This window comes from Diadema setosum, chromosome 13 (genome assembly GCF_964275005.1).
Source record: "Diadema setosum chromosome 13, eeDiaSeto1, whole genome shotgun sequence".
Taxonomy (NCBI): Eukaryota; Metazoa; Echinodermata; class Echinoidea; order Diadematoida; family Diadematidae; genus Diadema; species Diadema setosum.
The window spans coordinates 35,954,315-35,972,152 of NC_092697.1; the positions used below are offsets into that span (position 1 = coordinate 35,954,315).

The 17,838-nt window shown below is 36.8% G+C and overlaps 1 protein-coding gene across 1 annotated transcript in view; it reads right to left on the bottom strand.

Annotated features, from left to right (window-relative positions):
* Positions 1-964: 964 nt before the first annotated feature.
* Positions 965-17,838, bottom strand: part of LOC140236750 (mutS protein homolog 5-like) — a 181,612-nt gene continuing 164,738 nt past the window's right edge. The window contains exons 10-23 of the mRNA XM_072316678.1: positions 15,827-15,965; positions 15,268-15,330; positions 14,104-14,175; positions 12,894-12,950; positions 12,100-12,172; positions 10,682-10,791; positions 9,687-9,767; positions 9,262-9,307; positions 8,490-8,628; positions 7,585-7,801; positions 5,856-6,005; positions 4,810-5,028; positions 3,932-4,069; positions 965-3,019 (exon numbers count right to left, since the gene is read on the bottom strand). Of these exons, the coding sequence (XP_072172779.1) occupies positions 2,828-3,019; positions 3,932-4,069; positions 4,810-5,028; positions 5,856-6,005; positions 7,585-7,801; positions 8,490-8,628; positions 9,262-9,307; positions 9,687-9,767; positions 10,682-10,791; positions 12,100-12,172; positions 12,894-12,950; positions 14,104-14,175; positions 15,268-15,330; positions 15,827-15,965 (1,696 nt within the window). The 3' untranslated portion in view covers positions 965-2,827. The remainder of the gene's footprint in view (positions 3,020-3,931; positions 4,070-4,809; positions 5,029-5,855; positions 6,006-7,584; positions 7,802-8,489; positions 8,629-9,261; positions 9,308-9,686; positions 9,768-10,681; positions 10,792-12,099; positions 12,173-12,893; positions 12,951-14,103; positions 14,176-15,267; positions 15,331-15,826; positions 15,966-17,838) is intronic.

Here is a 17,838-nt window from a genome sequence, read left to right on the forward strand (position 1 = left end):
AATCAATGATCTCTACAGAAGAACATGATCGGTGGTGGAAATGAGCTGCTTGGCAGAGGTCTGCACTCTCAGAGTGCTTTTCTAGTTCTCTTGTTTATCCTTTAGCTGAGGGGTGTGTGACACTGAAGAATCATAGCCTTGTCACAATTGAAACTCAAGAGGGGGCTATATCACTTTCATGCTCTGAAATAATCAAGTCCACTTTGTGATGGTGTCTGTGGGGTGCATACATACATGGTATATTTGTGAGTGTGAGAGCAAGCTCAGATAGGGAGCATTATCTTTTCATGAAAATGAATGTGATTAAAAGGTCAGAACTCAAAGCAAGTTAGGCATTGACAACTTGTATGTGTCTGCTGTAAAGGGTGTGTTTTAGTTCCTTCAAGCAACTATAGGTACATTGTATTTTTGACATTATTCAGTTTCATTTGTTTTCTGCTTTTCTTCTTTCCTTTAGCATGTGGTACACAATGAAGAGTTGACAAAACCCAATTAATCATGCAGTACCTTACTCTCTTTACAGCATACTTTCAACAACACCAACACATGATACATTTCTAATTCTCATGTTCTGTATCTTTCCTCTACCCATCTGTTTCTCGCAGGAAATGCCTTTTCTCTTTTTAATCTTTTTTTTTTTCCTCTAACCATGCATTTCAACATATCTACTACCAGGTATACCTCAACATTACATAAACACACATATGACTGTATACACTAACACACACATGCCTATTTTTTATCTTTTTTATTTTTTTTTTTTTTTGGGGGGGGGGGGGAGGGAGGGGGGTTATTGCCACCCTCCCTCTCCCCCCCCCCCCCCCCCCCCCGAACCCTCAGAAAGTCATCGCTTTTGATGTGATTTGATTTTTGTTCTTGTTTTTGAAGTTCTGTGGCCCCATCAATACATGTACATAATACATATACACACACATACAAAGAAATAAATGGCATCAAAGTGCAATTCAATTGCAAAGCATTTAATTCAACAAAATGATTTCCAACAAGAGTCACAATGCTTTCAGGGAATAAGTACATTACCATGAATCAAGGACAAATTAAACATACAGCATTTGGCAACATGGAATTTCTTGCATATTTCACACTCTGTGATATCAGCACGAAATAAAGACAAGCACATATTATATTTGTTGGATCTATGGGAATGTATATTGAACTATCAAAATGTCAGCAGTCGGCAGAACACATAAATACTATGTCTTATAAGACAGAGCATGAAAAGTAAACATGTACACTTGTACATGTACAAGTAACTATGTACAATAAACACATGGCAATTTGAACAGCATCAATTGACATTTAACATTCCAAAATCTAAACCTGATGAAGGTATGAGTACATTTAATAGATCTTCTTCTTGATTAGAACCTTCTACCAGGAATATCAATACAGTTATCATGACAATTCACAAATGTATTGCAGAACCGTCTACAGAAACACTTTGTTCAAGGCCATCAACTTCAACTGAGAAGCGGCAGTAACAAAATAAATACTGCTGCAACTTGGAATAAAAATTCTTGGTATCAATATCAATGCTCCAATCATTCAGCTTCACATGAGGAAAAAACAAGTCAGACTAGATGAAAACTTCACTACAATGTATTTACTGCAATTCTTAACATGAGATTACCAGTCACATCACAAGAAGGGAATAGGATTTTTCTCTTTATTTTTAACCCGCTGAGGAAGGACTGATTTTGCTACAACATGCATTTCCCACAGACACTTGCCTGAGTATACTCAGGACTCGTCCTTAACCGGATAAACTGTCAAATTCTCTGGAATAATTTTTTTTTTTTTTTTATTTCAGTGCCTATCAAATAACTACAGGTAGATTGAAATGCTGGAAGACACCCATTGTGAGGTATCAGACTTGAATGAAAGTTCCGTGTGCAATACTAGATGTTTTCAGAATATCAAAGCTTATGAGACATGGACAAACAATGTCTGTGAAATGTGAAGATTCAGGAGATGCTCTCTAGAAAATCAATAAGAAATAATTCATATGACAGGACAAGTTATACACATATTCAAAACCCAACTGCAATACATGCTTCGTGTAAATACTGAAGTTTGTAAGGAAATACCTAAGTTAACAGTGTATTAATCACACCTTTTTGCCCACTTGAGGAATGTTAAAGTTGGGATGAGGTTGAAAAACAATACACAGCAAAAAAATTGTGCCAACAAAAAACATTTCATGTTGAGGGGAGATCATCCTAACAGTTGATTTTGTAGCAGAAGGGCAAACCGTAGTGCTGTGGAGAATGCAGGTTGGGATGTCAAAATGAAATCTCTAAATTTGAGGGCATAGAATGGCAAGTAACGCTCAAGTTCCAGCCTAGTTCTTGAGCACTACAGGGCACACAGCAACACAGCCAAAACCAATCAGCAGTGAGAATTTTGATTTAACTGCTGCTGTAGTAACTGAAGTTATTGCAACTAGCAATGACGACAAATCTCTTTACAAAATAACACAACTAACATTCAACTAACACTTTAATAGCTAACACTAAATTCAACTCTGACTGTAACAAAAGTGAGGTTGTCAGTGTAACGTTGCGTTGCTTTTTTTTTTTATAAACTGGCCCAAACTGAGGCCTAAGGTCAATGCATGACTACAGTGAATACATTGCAAAATACATTTAACGTCATACATCAATAAGATAGAGTTGGTTATAGTAATTATTAAGAGTTAAGAGTAAAGCTGACATTCCATGGAATTTACTTCATTCTGTTTCCGAGTTAAATGTCTTAATACATAAAAAGCAACAAACAATCTCCACAATGTTTACTGGGATGCACATCATGATTTTTCTGGAGCCGGCGACGACAGAGGTTCCAGGACCTGTTCCCTCAGGAAGCCCTCCAGATCGTCAGAGTCCAGGTCCAGGTCCAGGAACTTGGTGACAATCTCCTGGCAGCGCCTGAACTGGGACTCAGAGCTGGAGGAGTCTACTCGCAGGATGGGCTTGTTCTCCCGTAGGAGCTTGGAGACCTGGAGACAGAGTCGAGAGACAAATACAAACAACCGTCAAGATATTTAATGGCCTCATGAACAGATAACATTTCACAGCGAGTGGTATGACACTGTCTGTAAAACTGAGACAGTGAGCATACAGAAAAAGGTTTTCAAATCAAGTACACATACAGAAAAACTGAAATATTCAGATAAAAGTCAGGTGCATAGATCATATAATGTAAAAGTCTCTATAACACATTAACAAAAGCTACCTGTGTTCATTCCTTTTCTTGTTTCTTTCTTTTATCTTGCCCTTAGGGATTACATAAAGGGAAACCCTGCAAGAACTCAGTAGAATGAATCTTAATGTTTTCATTAGTTTGTTTTCTCTACTGTGAAATGCCAGCTTTTGGTTGAACACTTATCCATACTTCTTTCTTGTTACTGATGGTTTCGATATACAACCCTCTCTCTATTTCTATTCTCCTCTTCTCATTTATTTTCTACTATGATTGATAAAATCAATTTCAGTATTTCCTTTCCCAGCATATTTTCAACCCTTTTACATTTCCACGCTTCTTCATGCTTTCTGATCTTTTGTTCTCTTTCCAATTTATCTCTTTAATATCATCAATTTTTTCTTTTCACCATTTTCTTGCACCACTTTTTATTTCTTAGAGAGGTTTTGAGATATGATCATCCTTTACTTCACATCAGGAATAATAATTCTTGGTTTCTAACTCACAAATGAAGTTAGTCCCCATCACTGCGTAAAGGATTCAAAACTCATGCAAGATGAAGGTGTGTTGGAATACTAATTATATATTTTGTAGGCAAAGTTTTAGAACATACACATAGAAAAGAAAAACAGTGCTGTGGTGATAAATTTGTCGATGTCACACAGTCTTGATGGACACAAGACGGTCTGAACCACACTGACCACCATACCTGCTTGCCCCTGTTGACCAGCTCCTCTGGAAGTCCAGCGGTCAGTGCAATGTGGCTGGCATGGCTGTAGTTGGCATGACCATCGGTCAGCTGGTACAGGAAGACCAGCTCTCCCTCATTCTCCAGCACATCCATGGTCTGATGAAAAGAATGTTTGTAAGTCCAAAACCAGTAAGAGATCAGAAACCACCAGAAAGAGTTGGCACTAATTGTCAACGGATGATATGAAGTACAAAAAAAAAAATAAATAAATAAATAGATAAAATAAAATAAAAAATCAATAAATACTGGAAGAGGCAAGTCAAATCACTGTTTTCATGTCAAGACCTTTACAATTATTAGGAAAAACAAAGGACCTTAGAAGTGAAAACTCCTCCACATGTCAGCTACTGCACATCAGACATTTACATAAACATGATTTTGAAGTACATTTGTATCTAAGATTTTTTTTTTTTTGCATGCATTAACACTTCCCAATATTGCAGAACACTTTCTGACTACTCTGCATTGTGTTTACAATTGTATCATACTCAATCATACTTGTACAGTGGTGGATCCAGAGGGGGTGCACCGGGCATGTGTCCCCTCTTCATTTTTTGTTAAAACAAAAGAGATAAAAAGAAAAAAATAAGATGAAACCTGGAAGTAGCACCAAAAATATTCTTTGTCCCCCCCCCCCTTTACGAAATTCCTTGATCCGCCCCTGTTATATCAATCTGTAATTCATTGCAATTAGGAACCCAACCAATTTCATAATCATATGCAGTCCCTTTCAGCAAGTTACATCAAAGATTAAACTTTATGTTTTCATATGATTACAAGAGGATGTTGAGCCCTAATTTTGCATGCTACCACTGATAACATGTCGGTGGCCAAACCTGGTATGAGAGAAGCTTGGAGGCCGGTAGTAGCTCCTCCCGGACCACTGCATGGAAGTGGGTGGAGACCAGCAGGTGTGGACACTTTGGCCCCTGGGCCAACCAGTGCCGGACAGCCGCCACCAGGAGGGACAGGCCATCCACAGTGTTGGTCCCCTTGCCGAACTCGTCAACGATGATGAGGGAGGATTCTGTGGCGTTCCTGACGGCTATTGATAGCTGCGTTGTGAGAACGTAACATCATCAGGAAAAGACTAATAAGACATTGAATTCTCTGACAAATCATTGCTGCACCAGGCAATATTCAAGCTTACTATGGTTGTCTCTCTACAAAGGTATCAGTCTTTCCTTTGACACAAACCAAGTACAGTCGAACCTGTCTATATCAGCCACACAGGAGAGATGAAAAAAGTGGCCATTATAGACATGTGACCCCCATTTTGTAACTACCGGGTATTCATCCAACTTCTGAATCAGAACAAGTCTGTAAAGAGTATATCACATCAGCAGCCATAGCAGGATGAGAGATGAAGCATGAATTTACAATTTAATGGCCCAAATTCACAAAGGTGGTACAATTGAAACCATGGTTTAAACCATGGACAATTTGTATGGAGTGCAAAGTGTCACATAGCCTATTTCGTTATGAAATGATCATTACATTATGAAAATGACCATTTCGTCAACGAAATGGTCATTTTGTCAATAAAAATGACAGATTTCGTAACGAAATAGGCCATGCGACACTTGGTGCTCCATACAAATTGTCCACGGTTTAAACCATGGTTTTTCAATTGTACCACCTTTGTGAATTTGGGCCAATGGGTTTATAAGAGAGGCACAGATTCCCATGCATAGCGTGGGACAGAAAGGAAAAGATTGTATGGCATATAGCAGTACAGTCTAATTGTTTTGTTCTAAAAATGAAAGGCCTCTCCTAGCTCAAATGACCGATCACAGGACTATCATTTAAGTCTATGGATATACGTGTATGTTTATAATAGAAATATAAGCAACAAATAATTCACTGATGTCATAAATCTTACCTGATTGAGATCAATCATGAATGTTGATAGTCCCACTGATACAGATTCCTGTGTGTGCACTCGGGTGTAGATACCGTCCAGTAGGCCGATGCAGGCACTCTCAGCCGGCACGAAGCTGCCAATCAGAGCCATGAATGCGATCAGCCCAACCTGATGGAATTAAAGAGGAGTTGAATTCAAAAACTTCAAACATAAGTTCCAATCCACAAGGGGTGTAGGCTTCTGAAGATTTTTCATTATTTGACTTAGCAGTACATAATATACAATTATAAACTCAGTCCTAATTACAGTTCACATTTAGTTTGATTTATATCACATAGGCAATCCTCATTTCCTTCATTTGGAATTATTAATTGCTCTGGTCTGAACTTTCTTATCCACTCTGTTTCTCATTTTTTAATACTTATTATTTGGGGCTTACAGCCAAACAAGTTTGATTTTATGTAGATCCCATCACACTTCTCCTTGTACAACCCAACCTGTAATTTTGATTTTGACCTGTCATCATCGTAATTACTGTGTACATGATGTGTGAATATTCCTCTGTTTGATATTGACAAAGTAAACCTGAATTTGTGTTATTATTTTTTCATGTAATCTGGTATGAGAAGTATGAAATAAAGAGAAATTGAAGGTGACTGAAGGTAACAGCTACTGTATCAACACTGGATAATACTAACAGAGGATAAACTGACAAAGATAGAGATAAATATACAGACAGACAGATTTAATTGTAACATCTCAGAAAGACAGAAACAGACCAATGTCCAGCAAAGCACTAATAAAGGCAAACATGTAAATAATCAGACAACTAATTCCATCCTGTAAACAACAGCAACAACACAAATATTAAGTAATATTTATCCAAACAAAGAGTGAAAAAGACACAAGCAGAAAGACAGAAAGTGTGGAGACAGAGAGAGAGAATTCTATATCATACATGTTTATGTAGAGAGAGAGAAAGTGAGAGGGAGATATGCAACAAGAGATAGAGACAGATAAAGTGAGAGATAGGGATATATATATATATATATATATATATATATATATATACAAGAGAGGGAGAGGGAGAAATACAAAGAGACAGACAGACAGATAGAGAGGGAGATATACAATGAAAAATAGAGACAGATAAAGTGAGAGATAGGTATAGATAGAGAGAGATATATATAAGAGATGGAGAGGGAGACATACAAAGAGACAGACAGATAGGAAGAGAGGGAGATATACGATGAGAGATAGAGACAGAGAAAGTGAGAGATAGAGAGGGAGACATACAAAGAGACAGACATATATAAAGAGAAGGAGATATACAATGAGAGATAGAGACAGATAAAGTGAGAGATAGGCATAGACAGATACATATATATATATGAGAGGAAGAGGGAGAAATACAAAGAGACAGACAGATATAAAGAGAAGGAGATATACAATGAGAGATAAAGACAAATAAAGTGAGAGATAGGCATAGACAGATATATATATATATATGAGAGGAAGAGGGAGAAATACAAAGAGACAGACAGATAGAGAGAGAGGGAGATATACAATGAGAGATAGAGACAGATAAAGTGAGAGATAGGCATAGATAGAGAGAGATATATATAAGAGAGAAGGAGAAATACAAAGAGACAGAGAGGGAGAGGGAGGGAGAGAGGGAGAGATAGAAAGAGATTAGAGGGAGAAAGAGAGTGAATGAAAGGAGTTGAAACAAAAGAACTACTCTGACCTGCTTGAGGTAGACACTCTTGCCGCTGGCATTAGGTCCCGTGATAATCTTAACCTTGGTGTGATCCCTACCAAACCGGGCATCGTTGGGTACAAAGGGTGTCACACACAGCTCCTGAAGCGGATGTCGTCCACCTCTGATGTCCAGCACACCGGAGGCAGTCAGCTCAGGCCGGACATAATTCCCCTCCTTGGCAGCAATGGCCAGGGCTATCAGGCTAATGACACAATGAGAGATGGACGTTACATCAGCGTGACTGACCGATGAATTACACCTAAACATTTAACAAAAACTATCAAACGACTTTGGGGGAAGTAGAAAGGGACCCTAGTTTACCTTAACTGATCAATCCCCAGTGTGTAAAGCGTTGCACACTACTAGTACTCAGTACAGTCTTGTAACTCAAAATTCAGTGGAAAGATCATCTCTCCAGTAAGGCTGTTAATGTGAGGCACCTCGAGAAGTATCATTTGAAAGAAATAACAAAACAAAATGGTATTTGGCAACTGTGTCAGTTACACGGTACATATCTGCCACACAGTTAATTCCTCTGTTAACCCTTTAAGCACCCTGGCACTTTGTACAATCAGCTCAACTTGCCAAGCCTTTTCATCATAATTCAGTAGCAGTAATCCATCCAAATCTGAAAGACTATAGATTTAGCAAGCCCACTCAGGTGTAATGATGTGCCTCAGCCCAACTATAAGGTCATGGAGACACATAAGAGATCGGAGCAACTAGGTAATCTCTATTCATTGACGATTCTTTTCCAGACATCTATGCCAATTAGGAGCTAAAAATGCGCAATAAGTGACAGGATATCTTACCCCTTCACAACAAATGTATCTTCAATAGTGTGAAAGAAAAAATTCACATGTACAAGTACGATGGATACTATGATTTACCAGTCCAACTCAGCTGCGTAGTCCATGACGGCAAAGAAGACCTGTGAGCGGAGAAGAATGTCATTCTGGAGGCGATGCATGATTTGAGTTTCATGGTCGGTGATATCGCAGTGGGTGTCGCCCAGCTTGGCATCAAGCACTGTATGAACAACACGAAATGATGATTTGGGTTATGATAATAATGATACTACTACTACTATCAATAATGGTCATAGATATTATTATCATCATTAACATTATTACTATTTTTATTATCATTACTTTTACTCCTACTACAACAGCAACAAAAACAACAACAACAACGACTACTACTACTACATACTACTACTACTACTACTACTACTACTACTACTACTACTACTACTACTACTACTACTACTACTATACTACTACTACTACTACTATTACTCCTACTACTACTACTACTACTACTACTATTACTCCTACTACTATTACTTCTACTACTACTATTACTCCTACTACTACTACTACTACTACTACTACTATTGCTACCATTATTATCTTCGCCATCATCATCATTATCATTATTCATACTTGTAATATTGCAACACTAATAATGATATTTACACTACTTTCCCAAACTACTGTCATGTATTTTATTTTTTCCTTTATTGTGACAGGACTCTGTATGAAGTCACACAACATTTATGGACACTGCTGCATATCATTCAAAGCAACTTTGGGGAAACAAAAATGACAAGTAATATTATAAAGAGTGCTTTGTAACCAAGAAGAAAATTATCACACCAACCTCTTGTGCTTGCACTCTTGTAGTGGACCACATTGTTTGACATGAACTACAACCAGAAAAAAGAAACAAAGCAAAAAGACTAGAGACGGAATTGTGATTGTGAAGAATTGCATGTGAATCAACCATCACACCTTACAGCAAACCAAATGAAAGAGTCTCCCATAATTACAGGATTCTGAGTTAGAAGACTGCAACAAAAAACAAAACAATGCATAACTGAAAAATATAAGTTGAACAGCATCATAGAGAACAGATCTTGGTTTAGGTCTCTGTACAAATCAGCACTGAAAATCACTATTTATTGGCTGAGTTCCTTATAGTAATAGTAGTCCAACCTGTTAAAAGCTGGGCTGTACAAGGAAATATTTAACACAACATAAACAAAGATGAGAATATGAAAATAAACAGAAAATAAAAAAGCTTACCATGAACTGCAGACCTGGAATGTTGAAATCTTTTGTCTCTAGCATTCTTGGGGTGCAAGGTATTGCCAGTAAGTAGCCCAGCTGTGACATCAAGCAAAGTTACGTTTGAAAGATTAAATCTTGATTCCACATACAAAATTCACAAATTATTCTACTGAGTAATCCACATGGCAGCAAGCAAGATGTTAAAAACAAAGTACTGTAAAAGTGGACATTTTTGCGGCATTGAAATTTTCACGCATTTTAGGCAACGGGAAAATAGCGTGAAAATAAAAGCATGCAAATATTTTTGCTTGTCACATAGTCCAGTTGTTGATGTCTTGATTCCGCAGAATTAAAAACACTTGAAATACATCTTTCGAGTCCTATTGCGAAATATTAGTCATGCAAAAATATCCACTTTTACGCTAGCTTCTGTTCAAAAGTGAAAGATGACACCTGTCTCAATCTTAACCAATAATTTGACATTCAGCAGTGTTTGATAGTGTGCTGTTATGCTTGTTGGTTACAAGATATAGGCTATGTAACAATAATGTTGATGGCCTATAGATATAATGCATTATCATTTGATGTCAGAACTCTTTGCATAACTTTGATGAGTGCCCTGTTTTAAATTGTCACATTTTATTGCATTTCAGTCAAGATCTTCTACTTCTTCTTCTTGATAAGTACAGTCCACCATCAGGTGTATAGTTGTACTATTTGGCAGGTCTGAGCCCCATTTCATAAAAGATGTTAGGATAGCAACTCTTGCTGGAATGGTAACTTCCCCATAGCAACAGCCAATCAGGAGGCTGGATTCTTGTCATTACCATGACAATGGTCAGTCCAGCAAGAGTTGCTATCATATCAACTTTATATGAAATGTGGCCCTGGTGTGGTGTATGCACAGTGACTTTTTAAAAACATGAAGTAAATGAAATGAAAATGAAGATGAAATGTATGATCCCAACCCCTTCCCCCTCCCCAGTATCCCCCCCCCCCCATCCCCTCACCTGAGGTACATAGATGACTGAGCATTCTTCGATCTCCTCACTGAGTTTCTTTAGCTCCTCCCTGGCCACCTGAGTCATGAGATTGGGCAGTGTGCTGTAGGTCCTCTTTCCTGAAACACAATGGAACACAAACGTGACATATGTCTATTTGGTTCCACGACATCTGCTCCTGTGACAATTGCTCCCAGGAATATCTGCATGCTGAGCCACACCTAAAACCTACCTACAAACATAACCCTGACCCAATTCTAATCCTCACATTAAACTAGACCTAAAGCCCTATCAAAACCTTAACCCTAACTCTAAGTTCTTGGAGAAAATAAGACCGGAGCAATAGACCAGTTCATAATTCCACTTTGTGCATGAGCAGAAAAAGGTCATTTGTACCAACATGCATATTAGTTTTTAAATTCACCGAGATAAGCATCTGTGATGAGATGATAATATTCATGTGATCCTTATCACATACCTGCCAACATTTCAAGATGAAATATCTCACTCGTGGATTGCAAAAATCTTATTTTATATGCAAACTGAAGTTAAAAATCTTACTTTCAGTCAAATCTTCAGAAAATACACATGAAAGGTATATCTAAATATTTTTTTTAAATCTTATTTCTCTGACAGAAAATCTTATTTTGCTATTTTTAATGTAAAAAATCTTACTGAATCTGATTAAATCTTATTAGTTGGCAAGTATGCCATCAAAATGGTGCTTGCCAGCACATCCACCTGACAGCAAGAGTGCTTGCATTCAAAAACAAAACAATGAAATGGATGCCTGCTAAACTGTCAACTGATGGAGTATTCTCATCACCTGATCTAAACGCAAGTTCATTCTTTGTTTGAACATGAATTCCATAAATTGTTACATCGGGCAAGCTTATGCATTATGCCGCTTTGAAAATGAGTGAAGTGCCTAACCAATTGAGAAAAAAGAAAGTTCATTTGTATCAATGTGTACACGAGCTAATTACAAACTGGCTTATTGCCGCAGCAGCAAATGTCCTGTCACCATCTATTCAAATGCCCCTTTAAATAGACCTACACCATGTTTGGGTTTGCCTATACATTTCAGGTTTCATGTTTTGCTCTTCTGTAGCAAAGTGACACTCTAAACTGCAATGAAGGAATCATGAGCACAACAACACAGATAATGACACAAAACATGATGACAAAATAACTCAATAACAGCAAAATCTTCTTTTGAATGACACTGCACTATATCCAGGCGTTCAATTTAGATATCTAGACTGTACAAAGTTTATGTAAAAGTTGCATCACCAAATGAATGGTGAACGTCCAACTTTCCAAAATTGAGCAACAGTGCAAAGCCATGATCTCTCTTTGTTTTCTCACTTCTCATGCTGATTAAAGATTAAATGACATAACACTTTGATAATGAAACCAATTCTTACTGCGGTCTAATTCTTCATCAACTTTGGGCTTCACCACAAACCGGTTCTGGCTGAATGACTCTTCAAAGTCAACCTGAAATAACAGATATGCATGCATACACAAGAGAACAGTCCAGGTATACAGTCCAATAAGTGTGTGACCAAATTACTCATTCATACCACAGTCATTGTCACTACTGTTAAAAGGATGAAATAGAAAGCTCATCAGTACACTTGACACAGTGACATTTTCTGTAAACTTTATCACTTGTATTCACTAGCTCTAAAAATCATTAATCTCTTTTAAAACCTTTTATTCAATTACAAATCTAGTCATCTTGTCATCTTATACTGTGTACCAGGTACTTCTGAAGGGGACTCTCCATTGCCCAGTGACTGATAATCTAAACATATCCATTAATTTGCCTATCTATCTATGTATTTGTCTATATATTTGTCTATCTATCTATCTGTCTATCTATATATCAATCTATCTATCCATCTATTTATCCATCTATCTATTCATCTATCTATCTATCTATCTATCTATCTATCTATCTATCTATCTATCTATCTATCTATATATCTATCTATCTATCTATCTGTCCATCTACCTGTCTATCTATCTATCCATCTATTTCTACCTGTCCGTCTTTCTATATATCTATCTGTACATCTATCCATCCATCCGTTCATCTGTTTACATATCAACATATGTGTTTATATACACATACATACATACATCATGTAAACATGAATAAATAAGTGAAAATGAAAAAGATGACAAAGATGAAAGAGAAGAATTGTTTGCATACCAACTGACTGATTGCCAGTGCCACATGATGGAGGTCTTCAGTGAATGCCTCTGTGATCTGCACAGGGGGTTAAAACAATGTACAGTCAATATCCCAACTACTGTTATGCTCTATATTTTGCGATGGTCTCATCTCTTACATTCTTTTCTTCTTTTGCAGCAAATTTTGGGGGTGACTCCTCATAATGCACAGAATTTATGATGTATTTCATGTCCATGGCGAGACACCTGCAAATTGCTCGAATTGCTCAATTTGCTTCTGAAAGAGGGATGAGGCTTATAACTTCTCAACTTGTCATTAGTTGTTGTTTTTTTTATAATCATATATGGAATCACTTAGAAGACTGTTGTACAAGTTATGATATGCACAATATCATGCTCACAAAATATCTGCCATACTGTATTCAAACTCAGGTCTGTTCTGCAAATCATAAATCCTACTGCATGAATGGATACACAGTATTCACAGCATTTTCTGTTTCTGTACATCAGGACTTCTAATGTACGACCTATCAAGAGAAGATATGAAACAATTCCTTGGATGAAGATGCCACTCACAGTGAATGGAAGAAAACGGTAACTGCTGCTACCTAGTTTGTGTTTGAAACTTAGAATCTAAGCAAATGCTAAACTTAGGGATGACTTGAAATAGTGAATTTATTATGCCCTACTGTCGGGAGATCACCTGCCATTAATTTTCACTCAATTACAAGGTAATGATCAGTCATAGATAAAAATGCAGGAATACATTGTCAGAGTTTACAAGAGGTGATAACATCATTATATATTACTCACTGTGACTCATTACCAGAATTCCACTTCTGTTTTACAAAACAATTTATGCACATCATGCAATCAAGTCTTATTTTGAATAATGTACATTGTACACTGAGTAATTAGTGTACATTATTCAATAATGTGTTTAAGACAGTTCAAAAATAACTACTCTTCATAGGTAGCACAAACTTAAGTTGTGAACAACGTGCATCACATAATTTATATGATCTGATATCTTCACTGAAAACATGTAGCAGTTAAACACAGAAATATAGATGTGCAAGAAATTCTGAAGTTAACATCAACCTATTGCAATCATATTTTCAAATGACAAGCACTTGCAGATATGCTCTTAGTGAGAACAATTCCTCAGGTGCAAAATAATGAAAAGACAATGAAAACGTAAGATGGCCTGCAATAATCAAGCAATTTACCTTTCTGAAGATTGGAGCATGTCCTCTCTGTGATCTGCACACATCAGCTATCACAATGGCATTGTATGCAGTCTGTAAAAAGAAGAAAAAAAGAAAAAAAAACATGAAAAAAGGTGGAATGTGCATTAGGAATAGAATCTGCAGTCAAGCTTGATTTGGTGACCATCTGTGTACAAAGACCACCTAGCCTATGCAGACCTGTTCTTTCCATCCCCTATGGGTGGTCTTTGTATCACTACATAGATTTCTCTGTATTTTGAAATGAATCTTATTCTTTCAGAAAAAAAAAGCAAAAAGTAAAAATTGAGTAAACCTAATGTTTTGTACTTGTTGTTTGATATATTTAAGTTCTTCTAATCTAAATTAAATTAATGACAAAATGGGAGAGACAAGTACTCATTGCTCCCAACGTGATCAACAGTGCATGTTCAATTTTCTCATAAAATCTAACATTTCCTTCTTGCTTATCACACACTCTTTTGCTGAGGAAAACAAAATGACATTAAAGATGACACTACAAGAAATTTCAAAGCAGTTTATTATTTCTTTCTAATCTGGAAGGACAGTGGTGCTCTGTCAACATCAACAACTGTGTACAACAAAATAAAAGTGTAAAAGGACATGTTTGCAAAGTGAAGTTTTACTGAACAATAATCTGATGGAACAGAAAATGATTACAAGATTGGATTTCCATGTGGAAAAATCTACTTGATTTATGCTTCTCTTTTATGCTTCTTGATTGATTACCATGTAATTGTTTAAAGATAGACAGCTAGATAGATAGATAGATAGACATATATATATATATATATATATATATATATATATATATATATATATATATATATATATATATATATACATATATATGGATAGATAGATATATAGAGACCTTGCCAAAGGTATTATGTGCTATTAGAACAGTAATAATAATAATAATAATAATAATAATAATAATAATAATAATAATAATAATAATAGATAGACAGATCGATAGATAGATCAATAGATAGATAGATAGATAGAGAGAGAGAGAGAGAAATAGATAGAGGTAGATAAATAGAAGAGAGAAAGATATACATAGAGAGAGAAAACTACAGAGAAAGAGAGAGGTAGATAGATGGATAGAAAGATAGATATACAGAGAGAGAATGGGAGTCATACCTTGTACAGTGACTGCCAGTCAGTGATAGAAACCTGGGCTTGCTGCATCTGTTTGAAAATTCTCTGTCAGATTGACAAGTACAAAAAAAAAAGCCAGTATTTGATCAATTCATCCCATAAATAATGCATGCCAATAATAAGTTGCTATAATAGACAATGTTTGGTAGCTTGTCTGATTTGCCACTACAGGCACCACCCCTAGTGGATACCTATGAGATTGTGAAATGTCATCACACACATACAGTAAATTGGCCATAAACATCAACAGAAAAAAACCAACAACATTTCAATTCATATCCAGAAATTTATCACATTTTACATTCCTACAAGTGGATCTTGATGATGCTGAAGATAGTATTGATGATGCTGAAGATAGTATTGATGATGAAGATAATGCCGATAATAATGAAAATCATAATATTGACAACAGTGACAGTTACAGCCATAGAAATGCGTTCGGTGTCATTGACCTAGCAGATTACTCCCAATATGTCAGTCTCTTACAGTTCTTTCCTTGAATTCCTAATATATAATTCAAGTAATTAATGTGCACACTTACCGGAACATTCTTGATATTCCTGAGGCAGTCTTGAAGCGAGGCTGTCACCTCAGCATTCCGTGGATTCAAGAAGAATGCAACGGCCTCCTGCCTCTCTCTTAGGAGGCCCAGATTGCGAGGGGGATGCAAGAACCATAGCCTGAGAAGAAAAAAAAAATAAAAAATTAGATAAAATAAGTAGGGGAACTAAAACCATCAGCAAGACATTTTAGTGCTTGTGTGAGGGGTGAATCATACTAATCAGGATCAACTCATGAATTTTTTGGTTACTTGTTTGTTTGTTTGTTTGTTTGCTGGTTTGTTTGTAAGTTTGGTGTGTGTGCGTGTGTGTGTGTGTGTGTGTGTGTGTGTTTTAAAACTGGCATTGATATAACTTGTCACATTTCTCTACAGCCAAGGTAATACAACACTGATTGACAGTAGTTAGCAGTCACCAAGATAACCTTATGAGGCTACAGTTGAAAGTGGCCTGGCGCCCTCTATGACCAATAGTTTGAAATTGGAGCCGACAGCCTTTATTTTTGTGTGTGTGTGTGGTTTGAAACTTTCATGAATTGCTACCGGCATTAAATGCATTGTTTACACAAATACTTCTGCGTGCATTTTACTTTCACAAATCTAGCAACAAATTTTGCAAAAGTTTCATGCATGTGAAAATTTCTGGTTTTACAGTATTTGTTTGTTTTTGTTTGATTGTCTCTTCATTTGGTCGTTCTTGAGTGTGCGTTTGTATGACCCCATTTGTGATAAAGGAGTGCTAGCTGTGTCCCCTCTCTAGGATCAATTCATACATCTTTGCTTGGTACCACAGGACTACTCTACCCATCCACTCTCGTGCAAAATTGTTTTAGGTGATTCCAAAAGTAAAGAATGAACACATCAAACACGCAAAATAGTGAATAGAAATAAATTGCAGGGTTCCACCGTCAAGAACATTGACATGTAACGGTGACGTCAATGTTGAGGTATTAGTGACAGTGAAACAAAAGGCACCAGAACGAGGAAACAGTAGCCTTAACCCACTGAAGACAGGCTGATTTTGTTACAACACATGTTTCCCATAGACACCTGCAGGAGTAAAATTGGCACCAGTCTTCAACGAGTTAAGTCAGGTCAGAATTGTATATCACACCCTTTTCTTTTTAATCTGAAGATCTCTCTACTGCAGATTATCTTCTCATCTTAATAAAGCCATAAAAATTGCTTACCTCACTTGACATAATTATAGTCAAAAAGAGAGCAAAAATAAAGTCTGAGTTAAAAATAACTTAAAACTTAACAATGTTGCAACCAGCATCTCAAAATCTCTTATTGTTGTGGTAATCAGATAAGGAGACTGACAGCAGTTGTGCTTAGATCAGTGTTACCGAGCTACCTAAAGCTCATGTAAAAACTCACATAAAACTCTGCCACAGAACATTTTTAGAACATGACTCGCTCATTCGGGATATCTCACAACTCACTTAACCCACTCATTACTGGTAACAGGTGAGGAAGGTGTCAACCCTATTGGGAAATCAAACAACTTGTAATCAAAGAGTTAAAGGCACAAGTCCATCTCTCTACCATTTCTCCTAGTTCCCATGAAATGATTTGATGCAATGCATTCAATAAGAAAGCTTGATTGCTCTGAATACTGATTTGTTCAAATTTTACTGTGGAGACACTATTGCATAGTGGAAAAGACTCTTGACTTTCCATTGGAGGTCCCGAGTTCAAATCCTATCAAATGCCTACATCCTTGGACAAGGTGTTTTTACCCACTTTTGCTCCCCCAGGTGAATAAATGGATACCTGGCAACGCTAGGGTAAATAATGACAGGGCCTTCTGGTAGAGCAGTCGTAACACTGAAGAAGCTTTCTTGGATATAGAAGACCATATCATTACTGTGGTACATTCTTTTGTATTACTCAGGTAGATGCTGCTTACTCCATATACAGTTATTTATGATGCTACTAATTTTGCAACTTGACTGTGAATAGCAAAATCAAACACTCATAAAACAAAACAA